Here is a 20639-nt window from a genome sequence, read left to right on the forward strand (position 1 = left end):
TTGTCTTCCAGAAAGCCTCAAAGTCCACCTGAGCATGCGCGGTGAGCAATGGGCGTGTCCAGTGTGTGCGCGCTGGGTCCTGCCCCGCCCCCACATGAGCCAGGTCTGCACCAGCGTCTTGGCCCTGGGAGTGGGGACATCCAAAAGCTAGGAAAATGTTGACTGCTCCTCGTGGCTCCCGCGGGTGCCACACTACCTAGGATCTGCTCCCTTGTTCCAGCCGAGGGACAGAACACCCTCATTTCACAGGTTTGAAATCCGAGGCTCAGAGGTCAAGGTTCTGCTCAAGAACAGCTCTCACAGCCCTGCAGGCTGGGCTCATCCCCATGGGACCCCAGGTCTGAGCTCTGCCCCCAATTTCTGGGCATGTCCCCAGCAGCCACATGGGCGGGGGTACCAGGAAGGGCCTCAGTGGGGGTGCATGCTGTAGCTGGGTCCTGGAAACGGAAAGGCAAAGAAAGTAGGCAGAGGGAGGACATTAGCGACCTAGAGGCTGAAATGCAGAAAGGCCACTGGGGAGGAAAGCAACGGCGGCAGGAAGGGTGAGGAAGCCAAGGTCACTGCGACTAGGCCACCCGCCCGCCAACAGCTGTCACAGCCTGTCCCCAACTTTGGCCCTGTGGTCCCAGGAGGCCCCTCTTAGGAGGTGTGCTCTGAATCCCTAGAGCTATCCGCGAGTCTGGCCCAGGTCAAGGCGGTCACTCACCCCCTTTTCCCAGGGCTGGTGTCTGGCTCACAGACTGTCCTAGACTAGGACAGACGGAGCCCAGCCCTTCAGTGTGATGGCTCTGAACCCACTGCTGGGGTCGTTATGCCCCAGAGAGTGAATCCGAAGCTCTCATAACAGGTTAGCACTGGAGGCAGGGAGGGGGCTGGGGCTCCTGCCCCCCATCCTACCTGATCTGCCACGCCAGCCGCAGTGCCATTACTGAGCAGAGAAAATGTTTCCAGTTCCTGCAGAGATTAGAGAAGTGGGGAGAGATGAAGACTCTGGAAAGATGCTCCGGGTCCCATCAGCTGCAGGAGCAGAGGGGCCCCAACACGGGCTGCTGGGGTTCTGTAGGCCCCTACAGGGTCCTACCCTAAGGCTCCCTGCCCCTAGGCTGGCCCGAAGTTACCTGCCCTGTCTCGGGGTCAGATTCGGGCATTTTCTTCCTGTAACTGGGACCAGGGCAGAGGACGTCCACATAAGTGCTCCTTAAGGCACCACCTCAAACATTCTTTCCTTGTGATCCTCCCACGAACCCCCCCGAGGCAGGCATAAGGATCCTGATGTTCCAGATGCGGAAACCCCAGGGGAGAGAGAACTAAGTTGTTCAAGGTCACAAATGCCTCTAGAGCCATTCCCTCTCCCCCATGCAGCTTTCCGACATAAAAGAGGTGCCAAGTGAATAAACGTGGATCTCAAAGAGCCACACGGATGCCCATGTCTCCAGGACGCACCCTAGAGAGGTTATTCGAGAACACAAGGCCGAAGGACACCAGTGTCAACTCAGGCCATCTCTGGGTGTTCAAATCAGCCAGGGCAAGGGAGGGAACAGGTTTTAGCAGCTGGCGTCTAAGGCGAACCGCACGCTTTGGCTGTTCTTTCCTTTCCCAAAAGGTTCTGGACGCCGGTCCAGGCCTTTCAGCCAACAGAGAGAGAAGATCACCTGTTATCAATCCCCTCTGTTCTGGGCCGGCCCTGGCCGCCCTCACCCACTTTTGCCCGAAGGTGCCTGGTCCTCCTTCAGACTTCCCCATCTCCACCCTCGCCCACCCTCAGTGCCCAGAGCCCACCTTACCTGAGGCCTCTTATATGCTTTCCGAACTCGAAGCCCAAGCTTCTGAGCCAGCTCCTGACCAAGCTGAGTTACACTTTCATCCTGGAGCGACAAGACACAGGGTGCAGCGGGTTAGTCTCTCTGGAGACCCTGTGCAGCCGTCCTGGGCAACGGCGGGGCATGTGTGTAGGGCGGCGGGGGGGGCGGGGCGGGGAGGGCTGTCCACTGTTACCCCATGTTACTGACAAGGGGGTGAGGCCCCAGGAGGGGTCAGTGGCTGCCCAGGTCACACAGCTTGTACATGATGGGGCTGACCCAGAACTCAGGCTTCCCTTTGTCCTTTTACTGTGGGGAGGGGAAAGGAATAATTTTTTTTTTGGAATTTAAGATGATCTTTTTATTTCTAAAACTCAGGGCTGATATGCTGCAGAGAGAGCAAGTGCTCCCCAGGATCACCCCCATCCCGAACCCCACTCTAGGCTCCTCCCAGAGGGAGCGGGCCTCGTGCTCTGATCTGTTTCCCTACAGATCTTTTCTGGGAATTTACATATGTCCCTACAGACCTAGAAAGGATGCTCGGTTTTGCTTTGTGAGGATTTTCTTCTTCTTCTTCTTTTTTTTTTTTTTACATAAGTGAGATCATATTGTACCTATTGTTCTGCAACTGGCTTCTTTCACCACGCAATGTCTTAGAACATGTGGGTGGTGCCCAGGCCTATAGGAGCGAGAATGTGGGAAGTCTGGAACATGGCGGGCCCACGGTTAGTGCTCAGTAACAGCACCCAACATTCCTTCCCCCTCCAAGGCTGTATTACTGCGTGCGCCTTACGTGGCAGGCAAGAGCTGGGAGTCAGGGACGCCACTGTCACAGGAAAGACCACCCCGGGCCTCATGGAGGCTCCAGTCCGGTGGGGGACACCAATCACGAACAAAGGAACGGTAACTACGGTCCAGGCACCAAAGGGGCAACAAGGATGTTGTCACAACCTGTGCCTTTGTCCAGCTCCCTAGCAGATGAGCTCCCCGAGCCCAGGGCCAGAGCTGGAGTCATCTCTGGTCCCCAGCACCAGCAGGGAGCAGAGCTCAGCCAGCACTTGCCAACAAAGACTGGAAAATGGGGGAGTCCCCCAATTCAGTCAGGAGTCCACATCTGGGAACTTTCCTCAGGCAAGTGAGCGGCCACGCCGGGCCCCAGCGGCCTCACCGTGCAGTAGGGTAAACGCCCCCCCTGCCTGCCTGTGCACAGTAGACATGAGACTTGGATGGGGACCTTCTAGAAAATGCTGTACGGCTCAGGGACTACTGTCGTTAGAAAGGATCTTAATTGTAAACTGAACTGAATTGGAGGGGCGCCTGGGTGGCTCGGTGGGTTAAACATCTGCCTTCAGCTCAGGTCATGATCCCAGGGTCCTGGGATCAAGTCCCGTATCGGCTCCTTGCTCCGTGGGGAGCCTGCTTCTCCCTCTGCCTGCCGCGCCCCCTGCTTGTGCTTGCTCGTTAACTCTCCCTGACAAAGAAATAAATAAAAACTCACTGAACTGGAGAAGCATGAGTAATAAACAAAACGTATCGGAAGAGTGAATGTTTCCTGGACTCATTGTGCCTGGCCATTGAGCCAACTGCCTTATATGATTTTCGGATTCCATTCTCATAGCCCGATCGTGCATGGCGTATTGTCACCCCCATTTGACAGTGGGTACAAACCAAGGCTCAGAGAGACTAAGCTGTGTGGGGCCACGGTGACACAGCTAGTAGATGGCTGACTCAGCATTAGAATCCTAAACCCGGCTCTCTGACACCAACATCCTGGGCCACTGTGCACGTGGCCTCCCCTCTGTTCTGACCGCCCAGACCCTTCTTGCTTCTTCTGGCCCCACTCAAGCCCACCTGCCTCCAGGGAGGGAGGCCTCCAAGATCCTGATCACTGTTGGGCAGAACTGAGCCCATTATTTCCAGGATAAAGTAGGAGGGGCCCTGTATAGACACACAGCTAATGTGCAGGACGGAAGTGTTTGGTCCAAGGTCACACTGGGGTTCAGGGGTGGAGTCAGGCCTAGACCCCAGGGCTGTTTCCATGTCTCCCAGTGGACTGTGGGTCCTGAAGGGCACAGATCCGGGCACTTCATGGGTGCTTAGTAAATACTTGTTAAGTGGATGAATAAAGGGGGAGAGACCCGTGCCCAGCTGTGTGTGTGGGCCAGGCCAAGCGAGGCTCACTTCCAGTCCATTCCTGGTCTCTCCCCCATGGAGGGACAGCCTGACATCAGGATCCCGGCACGTGTGGTGCCCCTTTTAGTCTCTACTGCAATCCTGTACCATCATAGTACAGAGGTTAAGATGCCAACTTCTAGGGGGCGCCCGGGTGGCTCAGTGGGTTAAACCTCTGCCTTTGGCTCAGGTCATGATCGCAGGGTCCTGGGATAGAGCCCCACATAGGGCTCTCTGCTCAGTGGGGAGCCTGCTTCTCCCTCTCTCTCTCTGCCTGCCTCTCTACCTACTTGTGATCTCTGTCAAATAAATAAATAAAATCTCAACACCACAACAAAAAAGATGTGAACTTCTAGAATCAGATCGCCTGGGTTCAAGGGTGGCCTCTGCCACCCCCAGCTGTGATCTCGGTAAGTTCCTGTCTCTCTATGCCTCTCTCCTCATCTTTAAAGTAAGGACAATAATACTATCTCCCTCAAAGGGCCGATGCAAGGATTAGGTGAGCTAATACATATGGTGTGTTTTCCATGTTTTTGGCAGTGCCTGAGAAAACACAACTAGAGCTCACAGTCCCTATCTGCGTGTTCGGGTCCTTCCCCTGACCCAGGGGAGGAAGCAGGCTCAGAAGCCCGGGCTGGGGCACTCACGTGGGGCCGGGCGAGGGAGCACCGGCTGCTGCACTCATACGCCTCCTTGTGGCGCCCCAGCTCGCTGAGGGCACGGGCCTTGCGGAACAGGGCCCGGATGTTCTCGCCATCTAGGCCCAGCGCTTTCTCGCTGTCCTCCAGCGCCTTCTCATACAGGCCCTGTGGAGAGGAGCAGGCAGCTCAGCGGTCGGCGCCTGTTCCCTCCCACCCTCCCTCCCTCCCCCGGGCCTCCTGCCCCTCTCCCTGCAGAGATGGAGGCCACTGGAGGACCGGGGTCAGGGCAGGGGGCTCCAGGGCTCCAGGAAACAGCTCTGGCCTTCATACTCTGGTCAAAAGCATCCGTACATCCACCTGAAGGGGCCGCCCATGGGCACGGCAGGCCACGGGAGCGGACGGGCCTTTAAATTGTTCAGTGTTGAGCGTGGTGTTCCGGACATGTCTACTTCGATACCTGCCTGCGGCTCAGGGCTCCACAGACTGAGAGTAATAAGGCACCTCTGAGAGGAAGGGGAAGCACGAAGGCGGCTCAGGGTACAGGAGAGGGTGTGAACAGGCATCTGGTAGACCCACTTCTCTGGGACGGTCCACTCCGGCCTGCGGAACTGTTACTGGGGCCTCTCCAGGGCTCCCAGCAGAGTCTCTCCAAGGATCCGGTGAGAGACTGAGTCAGGGAGCAGGCTGGACAGGGAAGAGGGGGAGGCCAGAGCTTTCAGGGGGCAGGGGAGACAGGAGGGAGGAGCAGGAGAGGCCAGGCCTTTGCAGAAAGAGGCAGCCCAGCCCACCATGAGGGGAGCGGTTCTCAGCCCTGACTGCCCGGCCTCCTCCTGCCAAGGCCCCGGCCACCCTGAGAGCCTCACTTAATTCCTCCAGGGTGGGGCTCAGTAACATTACAAACTGTTTTCTGCCTCTTGTATGAGCACTTTGAAGGCTCTGCGGGCGAGTGTTCGGTGCAGCTGGGGAGACTCACAGGGGAGACGTGGGGGAGCCGGCCCTGCAGAAGCTCACTGGGGTACTGGCCTGGCTCGGCTGGGCATCTGGGGGAAGCGGTGGGCGGGGGGGGGCAGAGGAGAGGGAGGGCGGGCGGCGCGCTCACCATGGTGAAGTAGCAGGCGGCCCTGTTGACATGCAGCTTGCACAGGAGCTCCTGGGGTAGGGCCACCTGGTCGGAGGCGGCGTAGTCAGCCACGTTCAGCCCCTCCATGTACTGCACCAGGGCCTGCTTATAGTCCTTCTCCCGGAACAGGTCATTGCCCTCAGCAAACAGGTTCTGCACCAGCTTGAGCAGAAAGGCCTGCCGGGGGGCAGGGTGCAGATGGGGCTCAGGGGTGGAGGCCTGGCACCTTGCCTCTCTCGCCCCCACCCCCACCCCCACCTGGGACACCCTGGCCCTTCCCCTTTGCCTTCCCCCAGCCTGGAAGCTGACACTCACCTCATACTCTTCTTGCTTTAGGGGTAGTGTCGACCTAGCAGGAAAAGGAGAGGGGTACGAAGTCCGGGTGAGCCCAGGGGCCTCAGACTCATGGAGGCCCCAGGAGCCCGAGCCAAAGGCCATAGACGACACCCAGGGTGGCGTTCTCCAGCTCGGACCTCCGATGTCACCTGGCAGACTGGGATACGGGGACAGCAGTCTTTTCTCCCTAAACCAACGCCAGGTTGGGCTTCCATTTCTGATGGAAGGGTCGGAGCAAGGCCTTGGGTTTGCTCCAGGGCCACGGCCAGGCTTCCCCAGGTGCGGATGCTGAGAAAGAGCGGGCCGGCTCCAGCTCCAGCTCCAGCCGGCTGTCCTCCTCCTAGCAAACCAGTCCCCTGAGAGCGACCACGCCTCGACACACCAAACCTGCACACGCAGGCCCCAGGTGGCCCCGAGAGTGGACCTCAGGTCCCCCTGGTTTGGCGGCCTCCGCCCTTCTCCCGTCCCTTCCTGCAAAACACGCAGGACCCCGGCCAGTGCCAGGTACGCTCGGAGTCTGACCCCTCGCGGCGGCCTCAACAAAGCAGACGGGGCTGTGGGCGCCCTGTCCTCGGCTGGGGTCAACGAAATGCCCGCTCAGTGCAGAAGGAAACGCCAGTCCAGGAGAGCGGAGGCACACCTGTCAGGCTGAATAGCTCAGCGAGAAGGGCAGGCTCCTCGTCCTTCACGGCACAGAGGGGAAAACAGACACTTGGAGGGGACAGTGACCCAGCAGGGTGGCGGCAGAGCCAGGGCCAGAGCGCAGGGCTGGGCTCTTTCTGCTGTTCAGAGCTGCCACCAACATCTGGGCAAGAAAGAGCAGCCTGAGCCAGTGAGTGACAAGTGGAGAGATGCCAATGTCCCCTGATGTCCCCTGTGTGTGTAGGAAGGGCATGTCCCTGATTGTGACAGTGGGGCTCACATCCTGCTCTCTCACTAGCCTCTCCACCGGTCGGGGGTCAGGGCCCATCGCCGTTCCCTGTACTGCCCATCTAGGCCCCATCACTACCCTCCCTCCTGGCCTCCCCTCTCCAGCAACTAGCTCCCTGTCCAGCCGGGCACACCCTGACCTAAAGGTCACCTGATTCTGGTGCTCAAGCCTCCATACAAGCCACTGCCTCCCCACCTGTGCAAACCACTTTATGGTCCTACAGTGCTCTTGCCCAGAGGTGCCTAATAAATGCTTAAGGCACAAAGTCTATATGTGAAAATGCAATTAATTAAAAAGCAGCAGGTCCTACTGTGTTATCTTGTAAAGCAATCCCTTAGGAGACGACATATGGGTTCCCAGGAGGCTGTTTCTATTGCTAAACCTTTCTAGAACTCCCCTCTGGAAAGGGGAAGAACACTGAGCTACCATCTACCCCAAGCACAATGACTCTTGGAGGGCAGGGGCTGGTCTCCCTTCAAAGGTTTGGGAAGCCCCCAGCCAGTGGGGGAACCAGGATGTGGGACTCAAAGGCCCAGCTCCACAGAAACCAGTGACTTAAATTAAAGACAGTATTTGTAAGGTTCACTTTGTTCATCAGACCGGCATCTGAATACATTTTGAGTGGTCCCCCAAATCAAAGCCCCCCCCAAGGGGAGGAGGCGGGCCCAGAGAGGAGGGAAAGGCGGACCACAGCTCTCATGGCGGCCTGAGCAAGGACAGTGTGTGAATGTCGACACACGCTCCACCAGGACCATGCGGACACGGTGTGCGTGACAACGGGCCCAGTCTATGGGAAAGAGGCAGGTCGTGTTTTAAGGATCTCTGTGAGAGAACAAAATTGGGGAATTTGTATGAGGGTAGATAAGGGTGAATCCCAGTTTTGTGGGGATTCCCATTTAAGAAAAAAAAATCCCACAAAACCAGAAACAGAGAATTGCTCAGGGAGCCTTCCATGGCTTCGGAAAGGACCCAAGCAAGTGAGGGGTCCTTCAGCTAACCCTTCAGTAATGGCATGATAAATGGGCCTCTGGGGATCTATTTATGAAAAACAAAAGAAAAAAGTTAGTAAAAATGCTTTGTGTGGGGGGGGAAAAAAAAGGAAAAACAAACCAAAAAACAAACCCCAAACACGGCCTGTGGGTACTGAGGGGCAAATAATGGAAAGAGATGTGGGTTTGGGGTCAGCTAGACCTGGGTTAGAATTCTAACACTTTGTAGCTGTGTGACCGCAAACAAGTTTCTTAACCTCTCGGAACCTCAGCAAAATGGAAATAAGGCCTCCTACTTCACTGGGCTGTTGGGAGGATTGAGAAGATGATGGATGTGTAGAGCCCAGCACAGGGCCCAAAAGGTGTGCTTAATCAGTGGAAACTAGTTTATTGATTGATTGGCTATAAGCTGTACACAGGCTAGCAGGAGAATTAACAGGAAGTGTGCCAGGGTATGTGGAGGGCGAGGCTAAAATGGTAGATGGAGGGGCGCCTGGGTGGCTCAGTGGGTTAAAGCCTCTGTCTTCAGCTCAGGTCATGATCTCAGGGTCCTGGGATCGAGCCCCACATCGGGCTCTCTGCTCAGCAGGGAACCTGCTTCCCCCTCTCTCTCTGTCTGCCTCTCTGCCTACTTATGATCTCTCTCTCTCTGTGAAATAAATAAAATCTTAAAAATAAAATAAAATGGTAGGACGAAGCAGGACTAGAGGGTAACCAGAGTCAGGGAGTGTGTGTACATGGCTTGTTATTCCAGATCTACACTCCCCTGGCCCCTGCCTAGCACGTCCCACCCCCTCACTTCCCTGCACACATGGGAGTCTGAGCAGCAAAGGCTTATGGAGAAGAAACCGTCAGAGGACCCAGCCCGCCCAGCCTGCCCAGCGGCCCCACACTCACTGAATGAACTGCAGCCCCTTCTCGATGTCCGCCTTCCGTCTCTGCCTCTCCATCAGTCTCTGGGGGAGAGAGCAGTCTATCCGTTAGTTAGCAGTGGCCGGGGGCTGGTCACCATCCCTACCCCGCTGTGGGCTCTCTCGTTCCCACACTCATCCCACTTCGCAGGTGCCCCCATTGGCCATGGCCCATTTCACAGCCTGCAGACACCTTGTGAACCCAGCCACGCAGCTCCTGCCCTCCACGCCCATGCCCCGCTGGACTGTTTTGTGCGGTGCCTTTGCCTTTGCTGGGCAGGGGCTGCCTGGAGCCCACCTGCCTTTCCTCACACACGGGGGTTGGGCGGCAATTCTGCATCAGACTACCCCAAGGTCAAGGAGAAAACCTTGCTTTACCAGCAAACCCAGTCCAAGGAGAAGAGATACACAAGATACAAAATGATGCCGATGATTAGAGCTACAATGTAGCACCCCAAACTCAGGCACTTTGTAGAAGATCTCTTGGAATCTTTCAACAATGCCAGGAGGCAGGTGTGATTTTGTCTCCATTTTACCAACGTGGAAACAAGCTCAGGGAGCCCCAGTTAATGAGCTGGCATGCAGGCACCGGAAGCAGGATTTGAACCCAGGCCACCCTCTTTTAACCACCACCAAGCCCTCTGCATAGCCCACACGCGTCCGGAGCCGGTGTGGCCTGTACCAGACCAGGGAGCAGAGCCTGTGCCCCATTTTGGCAAGGTGGAGGGAATTTCCCATGCCCTGGATGAGGGAGACAGAGGCTTGGCGAGGCTGAGAACAGGTGGATGGTACTGCACAGGCACACAGAGCCTGCTCGAGAGGGAGGCTCAGGCAGAGCAGCTAGGGGTCCTGTTTCTTTAGGGCAAGCCCCCCGGGGGCCAGGAGCTCCTGGCCAGATCTAGACACCCCACCCAGCTTCCATGGCACCGTGTACAGTCTAGAAGGCCCGCTGAAGGTCAGCTTGTCCCCCACCTGGTGGCAGCCCAGAAGGGATGTGGGCCCTCCCCTGGGTCAGAACCAGAGCCTGGAGCTCCCACTGCCAAGTGGGAAGCAGGCTGGAAGCTGCCTGGTCTCAAGCCAGCACTTTCTGTCCAGGCCACTCACGGGCCCCTTCCGTGCTCTGCCCCGCAGTGTGGCCCTCGCTCTCTTCCTTACCGAATGGTCCCACAGAGAGGACCGTGGGCTCTGCTGGGAAGGGGGGGCTCCCTCAGCAGAGGGCTGGAGCGCAGACACATGCGGGGGCACCAAGATGTGAAAAGGTGTGAAAAGCACCCACCTACTTTGGGGAGGGAGCAAGTATGTCAAGTTGGCAGACTTCCTTTCTTCCTTGTTCTTTTGTTTTTTTTTTTTAAAGATTTTATTTATTCGAGGGGCGCCTGGGTGGCTCCCTGGGTTAAAGCCTCTGCCTTTAGCTCAGGTCATGATCCCAGGGTCCTGGGATGGAGCCCCACATTGGGCTCTCCCCTCAGCAGGGAGCCTGCTTCCCCCTTTCTCTCTGCCTGCCTCTCTGCCTACTTGTGATCTCTGTCTGTCAAATAAATAAATAAAATCTTTAAAAAAAAAAAGATTTTATTTATTTGAGAGATAGAGACAGACAGAGCACAAGCAGGGAGGAGAGGGAGAACAGGGATCCTGACGTGAGGCTTGACCCCAGGGCCCCGCGATCATGACCCAAGCCAAAGGCAAACCCTTCACCGACAGAGCCACCCAGATGTCCCGCGTCCTTGTTCTTTATTTCCATCTTCTTCAACCATGTCCTCACAATCCTGTCTCGTGAGAAGAGCAGAGGTCACTAACCCATCTTACAGATGAGGACAGGGAGACACAAAGCGAGAAGTTTCTTTCCCAAGATCACTCAACCAGTGGGAGGCAAACAGCCCTGTCAGACCACAAGCCATGTCCTTGGCCACACTCGGAGCTGTGAGACGTCCTGTGGCCAGGGCCAGCCACTGCACTGCTCTGCGCCTCACTCTCCTCCTCTGTGCTGCTCGTCTGATGTCAAGCCCCGCCAAGAAGGGTGGCTATGAGGCTCTAGAGATAAGAAGTGTGGGATCGGGGGAGCTCAGTTCCCCAAATTTCATTCTTCCCATGTGCTCTTCCCAGGGAGGGGTGAAGCCACACCGAGTCTTCAGACTCCCAGAACAGTGCTCTTCACACCAGCTGCTCGCACTGGGCAGGGCCTGGGCCATCGCCACATGCCCACCGACACCTGCTTGCCCTGCCGGAGCCTTGGGTCAGAGCTCTGGACTCAGACCCACCTGGGTGTGAATGACAGCACTTCCGCTCGCTGCGTGACTGTGTGACTATGGGCCCTGGTCTCCTGAAGGGGAAAGTGGGGCTGACGGCAGCTCCTGTCGCAAAGCTGTCGTGAGCATTCAAGGGACAACACGGGGAGAGCACCTGGAGCGGAGCGACAGTCCAACCACCACAGCAGCGTGTGTCACTCAAGCCCGCTCCTCCCTCCTGCAGAAATCCGCAAGTGTTTCCCGGGACGGACACAACCGTGAGCCTGTTCTCCTGCAGGAGGCAGGCGGTGATGGCCCTGGGCTGCCCGGGCCTTGCCAAGCACACCTTTTGGTTGGTCTCTCTGTCCTCAGCTTCCTCGTCTGGGAGACAAGGGCTCATCCCCTCACACCCACACGCTCCTCTGGGCCTCCAGCCAGAATGGGCTGGGGTGGCCTTCCTGACTCCTGGCTTTTGGCCTTGTGGTTCCTTCTACCTGTGCTGCCATCCTGTAAAGGAAACTCCCTCCCTCCTAGGAAGCCTAGCCCCTCCACGAGGGCCCCTCCCTCCCTTCGAGCGGACCATCATATGCTCATTCTTCCGATTCCCTGGGAGCCTGGGGAGCCACCGACAGCTGAGACCCAGTCCTGGCCCTTCAAGGCCCTGCAAGGGAGGCTCACCTGGTGGGAGAGAAAAGGGTGCACCTGTCACCATGCAGTGTGGCACTGCAAGGGCAGGGGACCTTTGAGAGGGAGGCAGACCCCCTACAGGCCTAGACAACCAGCACCACAGGGTCAGGGCCACCAAGCCCTGTCACTCTGACCCAGGTCAGAATCCAAGTCCCATCCCTCCTCACCACCTGGGGTGTTTCCTGCACCCAGACAAGCGGACCAGCCTCCTCACTGCCCCCCACCTCCCTGAGGCCATCACTGGGTTCTGGGGGGCGGTGAGCGGGGTTGAGGGACAGGCCCTCCCCTCCCCCACCTAGGGCCTCTTGATGATTCGCTGTAATTTCGGTGATCACCTTTCCCCACACCATCTCCCGCCATGTGGGAGCGGTTGGCCTATTGCCTTCTGGAAGCCTGGCTCGGCCTGCAGCTCCCTCAGAAAACCACGACGGTCGGAGAACTGTTCCCAGTCCCCTCTCTGCCCGGCAGTCTGAACACACTTCAGGGAAACGAGCCCATATCCATCCCAAGAGGTAATTCCCAAATCTGAATCCGAAGCCAAGGAAAAAAAACATGCCCGGCCCCAGGCGGTATAAAGAAGGTTCCTCACCCGGCCTGGCGTGAGTCCTCCTCTCTGACCACCGCAACCCCCAAGCAGCAGCCGTGCTGTGTGCATGCCCGGCGGAGAGGGTTCCGGTCCCAGGGCGGGCTAGCCCGCCGCCCCGATTGGCAGTTTACCGTTTTGTACGGCGGAGATTACAGACAGCACCTACCCGCAGGATTACCACAGAGAAGGCGCTCATTTCCGGGCCTGGGAGATGGCAGACACATAGCAAGGGGTAGCTTTTGGACCAGAATTCCTAAGCTGGGCACTCAGTTCAGCATCCGCTGTACGCCCATCACATACAGGGGAGAAGGTCAGGGTGCCCACCCTCTACACACCTCTTCTTCTTCTTCTTCTTTTTTTTTTAATAACCTTTCAAGACTAAATCTATTCTTTTTTTTTTTTTTTTAAGATCTTATTTATTTGCCAGAGAGAGAGAGAGAGAGAGTACACACAAGCAGGCAGAGAGGCAGACAGAGGCAGCGAGAGAAGCAGGCTCCCTGCCAAGCAAGGAGTCTGATGCGGGACTCGATCCCAGGACCCTGGGATCATGACCTGAGCCGAAGGCAGCGGCTTAACCAACTGAACCTCCCAGGCGTCCCTCCACACAGCTCTTCTAACCGACTTACAGATGTGGAAGGACATCCGGCCGCCTCCACCCCAAACCAGACTTCTGTGGCGAACAGAAGAGGCTGTGATGAGGCACAACACAGTGGCTACATTTGGGAGGGCCGGGTCTGATGTGAAGGCTCAGAGGGCCTGTCCACCCCCCAACCCTGCTCCACCCGGCACAGTGATGGCCTCAGCGAGGTGGGGGGCAATGAGGAGGCTGGTCTGCTTGTCTGGGCGCAGGAAACTCCCCAGGTGGTGGGGAGGGATGGGGCTTGGATTCTGACCTGGGTCAGAGTGACAAAGAGGACCACTTCTGAACTGGGCTTTCAAGGGTGAATAGGAGTTGGCTGCTCAGGGAGAGAGGGCCTTCTGGCAGGCGGCATTCAACTGTTTACGAAATCCCTGTCATCTCCCACATTTTATCTGACCCTGACTGATGACCCCGGGGCTGGGCCATTCTGGGGCCACATTTTGAGAAACGAGGAAAGTGAGGCTCCGCCAGCCCGTGGGGGCCAGGCCCAGAACTATCGACTTCACATCCGTGAAACTGCTGCTTCTTTGCTTCCTCAAAGACACAGCTTGGTCAAAGACAACCGCTTGGTCATCTTCCTAGGCACCTAAGCCTGTCCTTGGGGTTGGTCCATACTCATGGCCCAGAAAAGGCAGATTTGTCTGTGGGATGATTCAGGGGAAGACTTGAGCTTGAAAATACTATGCTTCTTCCAACGTCTTGCTCCTGGGTCTATTACCAACCATGCTAGGGTCATTCTCTTGAGTGTAAAGGCCCTAGGCCAGGGCTGGCAACTAGATTTTATCTCAAAAGCAACACACCCAGGCTAGTAGAGGTTGGTAGGGCTGCCCCAAGGGGCTGGGCCCTAGTGGTGCTTAAAGAGAGAGTGCCGCCATGTGCAAGATCGGCCCTAATAAACTAGGGATGCCCAGCAGAGATCCATACGCCTTGGGCCTTCATACGCCCCCTCCCCAGCGAGAGTACGACCACCGCTAAAATTCACAGTAATACAAAGTGATACAAAGTAACACCAAGCTAGAGGCCCAGGTCTTACAGGGACCCAGGATGCAGAGGAAATCACCACGCCCCCTCCTTTGGGAAGATTTTTCTGACTCCCGCAACATATTGGTGAGATAGTCTCCTCTGTGCCAAGGGCAGAGATAGCCCTGGAAAGCCAGGGTATACTTCAGTCCAATCAACATCCATGACCTCCCTACTCGGCGCTAGGCATGGGGGCAGGGGAGCTACAAAATGAGCAGGTGGCTCAGGCCCAGCCCCGCTCTCCAGGAACTCCTGGTCTAGCAGGAGGGAAAAGACAGGTGAGCCACCAGCTGCAGTACAGGCTAGCTGTGAGTGCAAAGGGCCTGGGCACTGAGAGGAAGGAGAGATGGGCCCATTGCAGGAAGCCAGGGAAGGCTCTTCAGGAAGTGTTTCTTGAGCTGGATGTGAAGGAGAATGACAGATTTCTTGGGGAGCTTGGGAGAGAAGGGACGGTCCTTACAGGACACCTGTCCAGAAACATGCGCACCGAGCCTGACCTGAACCCCCCAATCCCCTGTGGCATCCCACAATCTGCCCAGCTCTGATGATGGGGAAGCCCAGGCCACAGCCCACTCCAAGGCTGCCCACAGGGGTCAGCCAGTAGGCCTGTCCCACAGCTAGGAGGAAGGCAGAGAGACAGGTGGCAGCAGGGAAGGAAACTCAGATTTCCTGGGTGTCTACCACACACCAGATACTGGGCTTACCTCCGCCTGATCAATGGGCCTTCTGCTGGTAACTCCAGTGGTCCTTGCCAGCGACAGAAGAGGCACAGACCACCCCAACAGCTGCATGGGCTGGAACCATTATCTGGCTCTGCCCCTCCCAGAACACAAGCTACAGAGCACCTGCTAAGTGCCAGATGCCCGCATGGAAGGGCAGGTAAAGTATAAAGCACACCGCCTGGAAAGGAAAACCAAACAGGCTGCCAGACAGTGGCCCTGGGTGATCTGGAGGAAGTGGGCAAAGCACAACTGTGCCCTCGATTCTGCCACTAAACGTGAGTGGCTCCTCCGTTGTGCCAAGTCCTGCTCTGGGTGCAGGGGACTCGCCATGACAGAAACAAAATCCCTGCCCTTGAAGGGCTCACCGTCCAGCCAGGAAACCAGGCTTCGGGGACACTGTTACAGCATGAAGCAAAAGAAGTTTCGGTGGAGATGTCGGTGCACCTGGGTGGCTCAGTCGGTTAAGCGTCTGCCTCTGGCTCAGGTCATGATCTCAGGGTCCTGGGATGGAGCCCTGCATCGGGCTCCCTGCCTGCTTCTCCCTCTCCTTCTGCTTGCGCTCTCTGGCTCTCTCTCTCTCGCTCCCTCTGTCAAATACATAAATAAAGTCTTTAAAACACCACCACCACCAACAACAACAAAAAACGATGTGCCAAGTGAGCAAAAGCCCCAGCCCTAGCAAGCCGCTAACGTCCCCACCCTTTCCTCCTTCTCAGTTTCCTTCCTCTGGTAAGAACATTTTTTTTTAAGACTTTATTTATTTATTTGACAGAGAGAGATCACAAGTAGGCAGAGAGAGAGAGAGAGAGGAGGAAGCAGGCTCCCTGCTGAGCAGAGAGCCCGATGCGGGACTCGATCCCAGGACCCTGAGATCATGCCCTGAGCCGAAGGCAGCGGCTTTAACCCACTGAGCCACCCAGGCACCCTGGTAAGAACATTTTAATAGGTGGTTGTTACGAATCAAGTGTTTGTGTCCCCCACCAAGTGTATATGTTGAAGCCCTACCCCCAACAGGACTATACTCGGAGATAAAGTCTTCTAAGGACCAGCGAAGCCTCTAAGAAGTCAAGTTAAAGAGGTCATAAGGTAGGGCTCTGATCCTGTATTTTCCTTCCTGTGTTCCTGAAGCCTGAGGAGACTAGTACGGATTTTGGTACGAAGAGGAGGGGTGCTGCTCTAAGAAACACCGAAACATATGGAGCGCCTTTGGAACTGCATGTTGGGGGGAAGTGGAGAGAGCTTTGAGGTGTGGCTAGAAAAACCCCTGATTGTCATGAAGGCATGGCTGGTGGAAATAAGGATGTTAAAGGCAGTTCCTGTGTTAAAGGCCTCAGATGGAAACGAAGAGCAGGTTATTGGAAACTGGAGGAAAGGTGATCCTTGTCATAAAGAGGCAAAGAATTTGGGTAAATTATGCTCTAGTGGGGCGCCTGGCTGGCTCAGTCAATAGAGCATGTGGCTTTTTTTTTACCCCCAGATTTCTTTATTTAAGGGGCGGCTGGGTGGTTCAGTGGGTTAAGCCTCTGCCTTCGTCTCAGGTCATGATCTCAGGGTCCTGGGATCGAGCCCCACATTGGGCTCTGCTCGGCGGGGAGCCTGCTTCCTCCTCACTCTCTGCCTACTTGTGATCTCTGTCTGTCAAATAAATAAATAAAATCTTCAGAAAAAAAAGATTATTTTAGAGAGAAGGGGAGAAGGGCAGAAGGTGAGGGATAGAGTCTCAAGCAGACTCTGTGCTGAGCACAAGCCTGTTGCAGGGCTCAAGCCCTTGACCCTGAGATCTATGACCTGAGCTGAAACCAAGAGTCAGATGCCCAACTGACTATGCCACCCAGGTGCCTTGAGTGTGTGACTCTTGATCTTGGGGTCCTGAGTTCGAGCCCTATGTTGGGTGTAAAGATTATATATAAATAAACTTTTTTTTAGATTATAAATAAACTTAAAAATTAATTAATTGTGTTCCATTTCTTTGTGAGAGGTAGAATTTGCATGCAATGAAAGAGGTTATTTAGCAGAGGAGATTGCTCTCTTTCTTTCTTTCAGATTTTATTTATTCATTTGAGAGAGACAGAGAGAGCACAAATAGGCAGAGCAGTAGACAGCAGGAGAGGGAGAAGCAGGCTCTCTGCTGAGCAAGAATCCCAATGTAGGGCTCAATCCCAGGACCCTGGGATCACACTTGAGCCAAAAGCAGGCACTTAACCAATGGAGCCACCCAGGAGCCCCAATTTCTTTCTTTCTTTCTTTCTTTTTAAGAGATTTTATTTATTTTATTTGACACACACACACACACAGAGTGAGCACAAATGGGGGTAGAGGCAGAGGGAGAGGGAGAGAGAGCATCTCAAGCAGACTCCACGTTGAGCACAGAGCCTAATAGGGCTCAACACAGGACTCCATCCCATAACCTCGGGATTGTGGCCTGAGCCAAAACCAAGAGTCAGATGCTCAACCAACCGAGCTATCCAGGTGCCCCTAAGCAGAGGAGATTCCTAAGCAAAGCATGGAAGGTGTGGCATGGGGCTTCCTTACCGCTTATAGTAAAATTTGAGAGAAAAGAGATGAAGAAGAAATTGTTAAACAAAAGGAACCAGAAGATAAAGAACTGGAAAATTCTCAGCCTATTCCTATTGCACAAATATGAGGAAGCATGTCCTGAAGGGAACACTAATGATGTGCCTGAGCAACCATTTGATAAGGAGATGAGTGTGGTCATGAAGCACATATCAAACTAGCTATCAGATGGGCTTATACTAGCAGAAACACGACCAGTTAGAACCAAAGGGGACAAAGAACACTGGATGACGGAATGTGGGAAAGCTGCTGGACTTCTCAAATGCTACAGGACTGGACCATAAAGCTATTTGGAGGCAAACATGCTTTATCCTTCAAGAAAAGGAAAGTTTAACCCTGCGTCACAAATCATCAGAACTGCCTTGGTGGGCTCACTGATTCCTTTTCAGAGCTGGGGGGCGGGGTGACTGACTGGCACAGATGTGGGGGCTGTGCTGCACCCTGGTGGGCCAGCAAGGAAGAACAGCAGGTCAAAGAAGATGATTCTCAAGACTTTAAATCAAATGGAATTTGCCCCATTGCATTTCACCTCTCTCCTCTTTCTGACTGTTCTTTTTTGGAATGGGAATGAGTATCTATCCTATGTCTGTCCCACTATTGCTTTTTGGGAGCACAGAACCTGTCTGGTTTCACAGGTTCACAGCAGTAGAGGAATTTACTCTGGACGAATCTGCCTCCAGTCTCACCCAGACCTGATTTAGATATTTAGATGAGACTTAGGACCTTAGATTTTCGAGTTGATGCTGGAATGAGTTAAGACCTTGGGGGCTGTGGGGATGGAATGAATGCATTTTTGCGTATGATAAAAACATGAATTTGGGAGGGCAAGGGGCAGAATTTATACACAGAATATTTGTGTTGAAACCCTAACCCCATTATGACTGTTTGGAAATAGGGCTTCTAAGGAGATAATTAAGGTTAAATGAGGTTATAGGGTGCGGCCAGAGACACCGGAGAGCTCTCCCTCTCTGCATACCCGGGGAGGAAAGGTCAGAGGAGGCCACAAAGAGAAGGCAGTCATCTGCAAGCCAGGAAGGGTTCCCATTAGAAACTGAATCTGCCAGCACCTTAATCCCGGCCTCCTGGCTTCCTGAACTGTGAGAAAATAAATTTCTGTTGTGTAAGCCACTCAGTCTACAGTATTTTTTTTTAAGATTTTATTTATTTATTTGACAGACACAGATCACAAGTAGGCAGAGAGGCAGGCGGGGGAGGGGAGGAAGCAGGCTCCCTGCTAAGCAGAGATTCCTGATGTGAGGCTAGATCCCAGGACCCTGAGATCATGACCTGAGCTGAGCCGGAGGCAGAGGCTTTAAACCACTGAGCCACCCAGGTACCCCAGGCTATGGTATTTCTTACAGCACCTCCAGCTGACTGAGACAGTGGTTCTAAGAGCATTTGTTTTCAGATGAAGAGGGAGACAGCTCTTTGAGGATGAGGATAGGGTGGGGCAATGCTTGGTCAGGGCACACGGTGGAAGAGCAAGAAGCACGTAAGTCAAACAAATCTCATATCTTTTTAAAGAAAAAAGCGCAAGGGAAAGGAAGGAAGGAAGGAAGGAGAGAAAGAAGGAATGAAGGAAGGGAAAAAAAATCCAAGGAGAAAACAGGCCTGAGTTTCCAGGATCCCACCACCAGGCGGGGCAGTCCCCTCTCCCCTACTCTAGGTCCATGTTCTTCTAGTTTGGGAATTTGAAGCTGGGCTTACCTCAAAGGGCTCTTCCCAGAAACAGCCATGAATTAAGGGACCACCAGGAAACAATTCCCTCAGCGTGACAGCACAGTATGTGACCATACACCCAGGTTCACAAGCGAGTTCAAATCCAAGCCCTATTCCTTATTAACTATACAAGTTGCTTGATTTCTTGTTTCACTTCCCTCATCTCTAAAACAAGGACAGTAGTTCCTCCTCCTCCTTCTTCACCTTTTTTTTTTTTTTTCTGGAAGATTTTATTTATTTATGTGATAGAGAGCGAGAGTGGGCCTGAGCACGTGAATGTCGGAGGAGGAGAGGGAGAAGCAAACTCCGCACTGAGTGGAGATTCCCAACTCGGGGCTTGATCCCACCACCCCGAGATCATGACCCCAGCCGCAATCAAGAGTCCTGCGTCTAACCGACTGCGCCATCCAGGCGTCCCAAGGATGCTAACACCCTTTATAGGTTTTTTTGTTTTTGTTTTCTGCGAAGATGCAATGAGATGTCAGGCACGGAATAATCATTTAATATCAACCACGACTACTGTATGATCATTACGATTACTTAAAAAGAGGGGCAAAGAACCTAAACGGGAAATGCACAGGAGCTAAATGAATCGTGAAGGAATGACACTCGAACGCACTGATACAACATGGGCTAAACAACACTACGCCGCCTCGCACCTCTGCGGCTACCGTGGGAGGAGAGCCCGGTGGACGCTGGCGGAGGAACGGGCAGCTCCACCCTGGCAAGTACACCGAGAGCGCGGCCTGGCAGCACCTCCGTGAAGCAGTGTGGCAACACCCACCAACAAGAGCAAGGCACCCGGTTGCCCTTCACCCTTCCCGGCACAGCCCCCAGACAGTTCCCTTCCCAGGTGAACCTGCACGGGGCTCAGCCAATCATAATGGCCCTTTTACTTGCGGGTGATTGGGTTAGGCATGGACACGTGACACATCCTGCCCAATGAGAGAGGAGGGGAAGTCAGCCAAGGGTTTTCTGGGAAGGGTTTTCTTCACACTCAAAATGGAACCGAGCTTTCCTTTCGTGTCGCTGCAGGACAGCGGGTAGAGCGACGCACGCACTGGGGAGGGCGGCACAGAGAGACCCAAGCTGTTGAGTGACCTGTCCGACCCCCAAATCAGCAGATTTGGAACTGCTCTGCCTCACTTATCACGTGAGATTGTAATACACTCTCGTTCTGAGGGAGGAATTCTGTTACTTGCAGCCCAAAGCCTCCTCCACGATAAAGCGCCCAGTCCTCTGACCCAGAAACTTCCAAGAATTTATCCTATTAAAACCCTCCTACAAGCAGTTATGTTTGTACAGGAATTTTTTTTTTTTTTTAAACCAGAGGGAGCTTGAACGTCCACCAGCAGAGAATTAATCCGCTGAGCTATAGTATGCCCTACCGTGGAACACAATGCAGCTATTGAATTTATTTTATGCCTCGTCATGGTGATGCTAACATTCATGGTCGAGGAAGAAAAAAAGCAGCAGATTCCAGAACATTCTGTGTTGTATGATCACATCTGTGTGCAATGTGTGTTTATATCAAGAGGACGTTTGAAAGACAGTCTCCAATTTAACT

The 20639-nt window shown here is 54.5% G+C and overlaps 1 protein-coding gene across 3 annotated transcripts in view; it reads right to left on the reverse strand.

Moving 5' to 3' along the window:
• ZC3H7B (zinc finger CCCH-type containing 7B) overlaps nucleotides 1–20639 on the reverse strand; it is a 56895-nt gene that overhangs the window by 24232 nt on the left and 12024 nt on the right. For 2 of the 3 annotated variants that reach the window (XM_044229138.1, XM_044229140.1), the window contains exons 2-7: nucleotides 8886–8944; nucleotides 6048–6081; nucleotides 5712–5909; nucleotides 4619–4777; nucleotides 1785–1865; nucleotides 898–954 (exon numbers count right to left, since the gene is read on the reverse strand). In XM_044229138.1, coding sequence (XP_044085073.1) covers nucleotides 898–954; nucleotides 1785–1865; nucleotides 4619–4777; nucleotides 5712–5909; nucleotides 6048–6081; nucleotides 8886–8938 — 582 coding nt within the window. In that variant the 5' untranslated portion in view covers nucleotides 8939–8944. Of the gene's footprint in view, nucleotides 1–897; nucleotides 955–1784; nucleotides 1866–4618; nucleotides 4778–5711; nucleotides 5910–6047; nucleotides 6082–8885; nucleotides 8962–20639 lie in introns of all 3 variants that reach the window. The other variant, XM_044229139.1, reaches the window with a different exon arrangement.

Source organism: Neovison vison, chromosome 12 (assembly GCF_020171115.1).
Source record: "Neovison vison isolate M4711 chromosome 12, ASM_NN_V1, whole genome shotgun sequence".
Lineage (NCBI taxonomy): Eukaryota > Metazoa > Chordata > Mammalia > Carnivora > Mustelidae > Neogale > Neogale vison.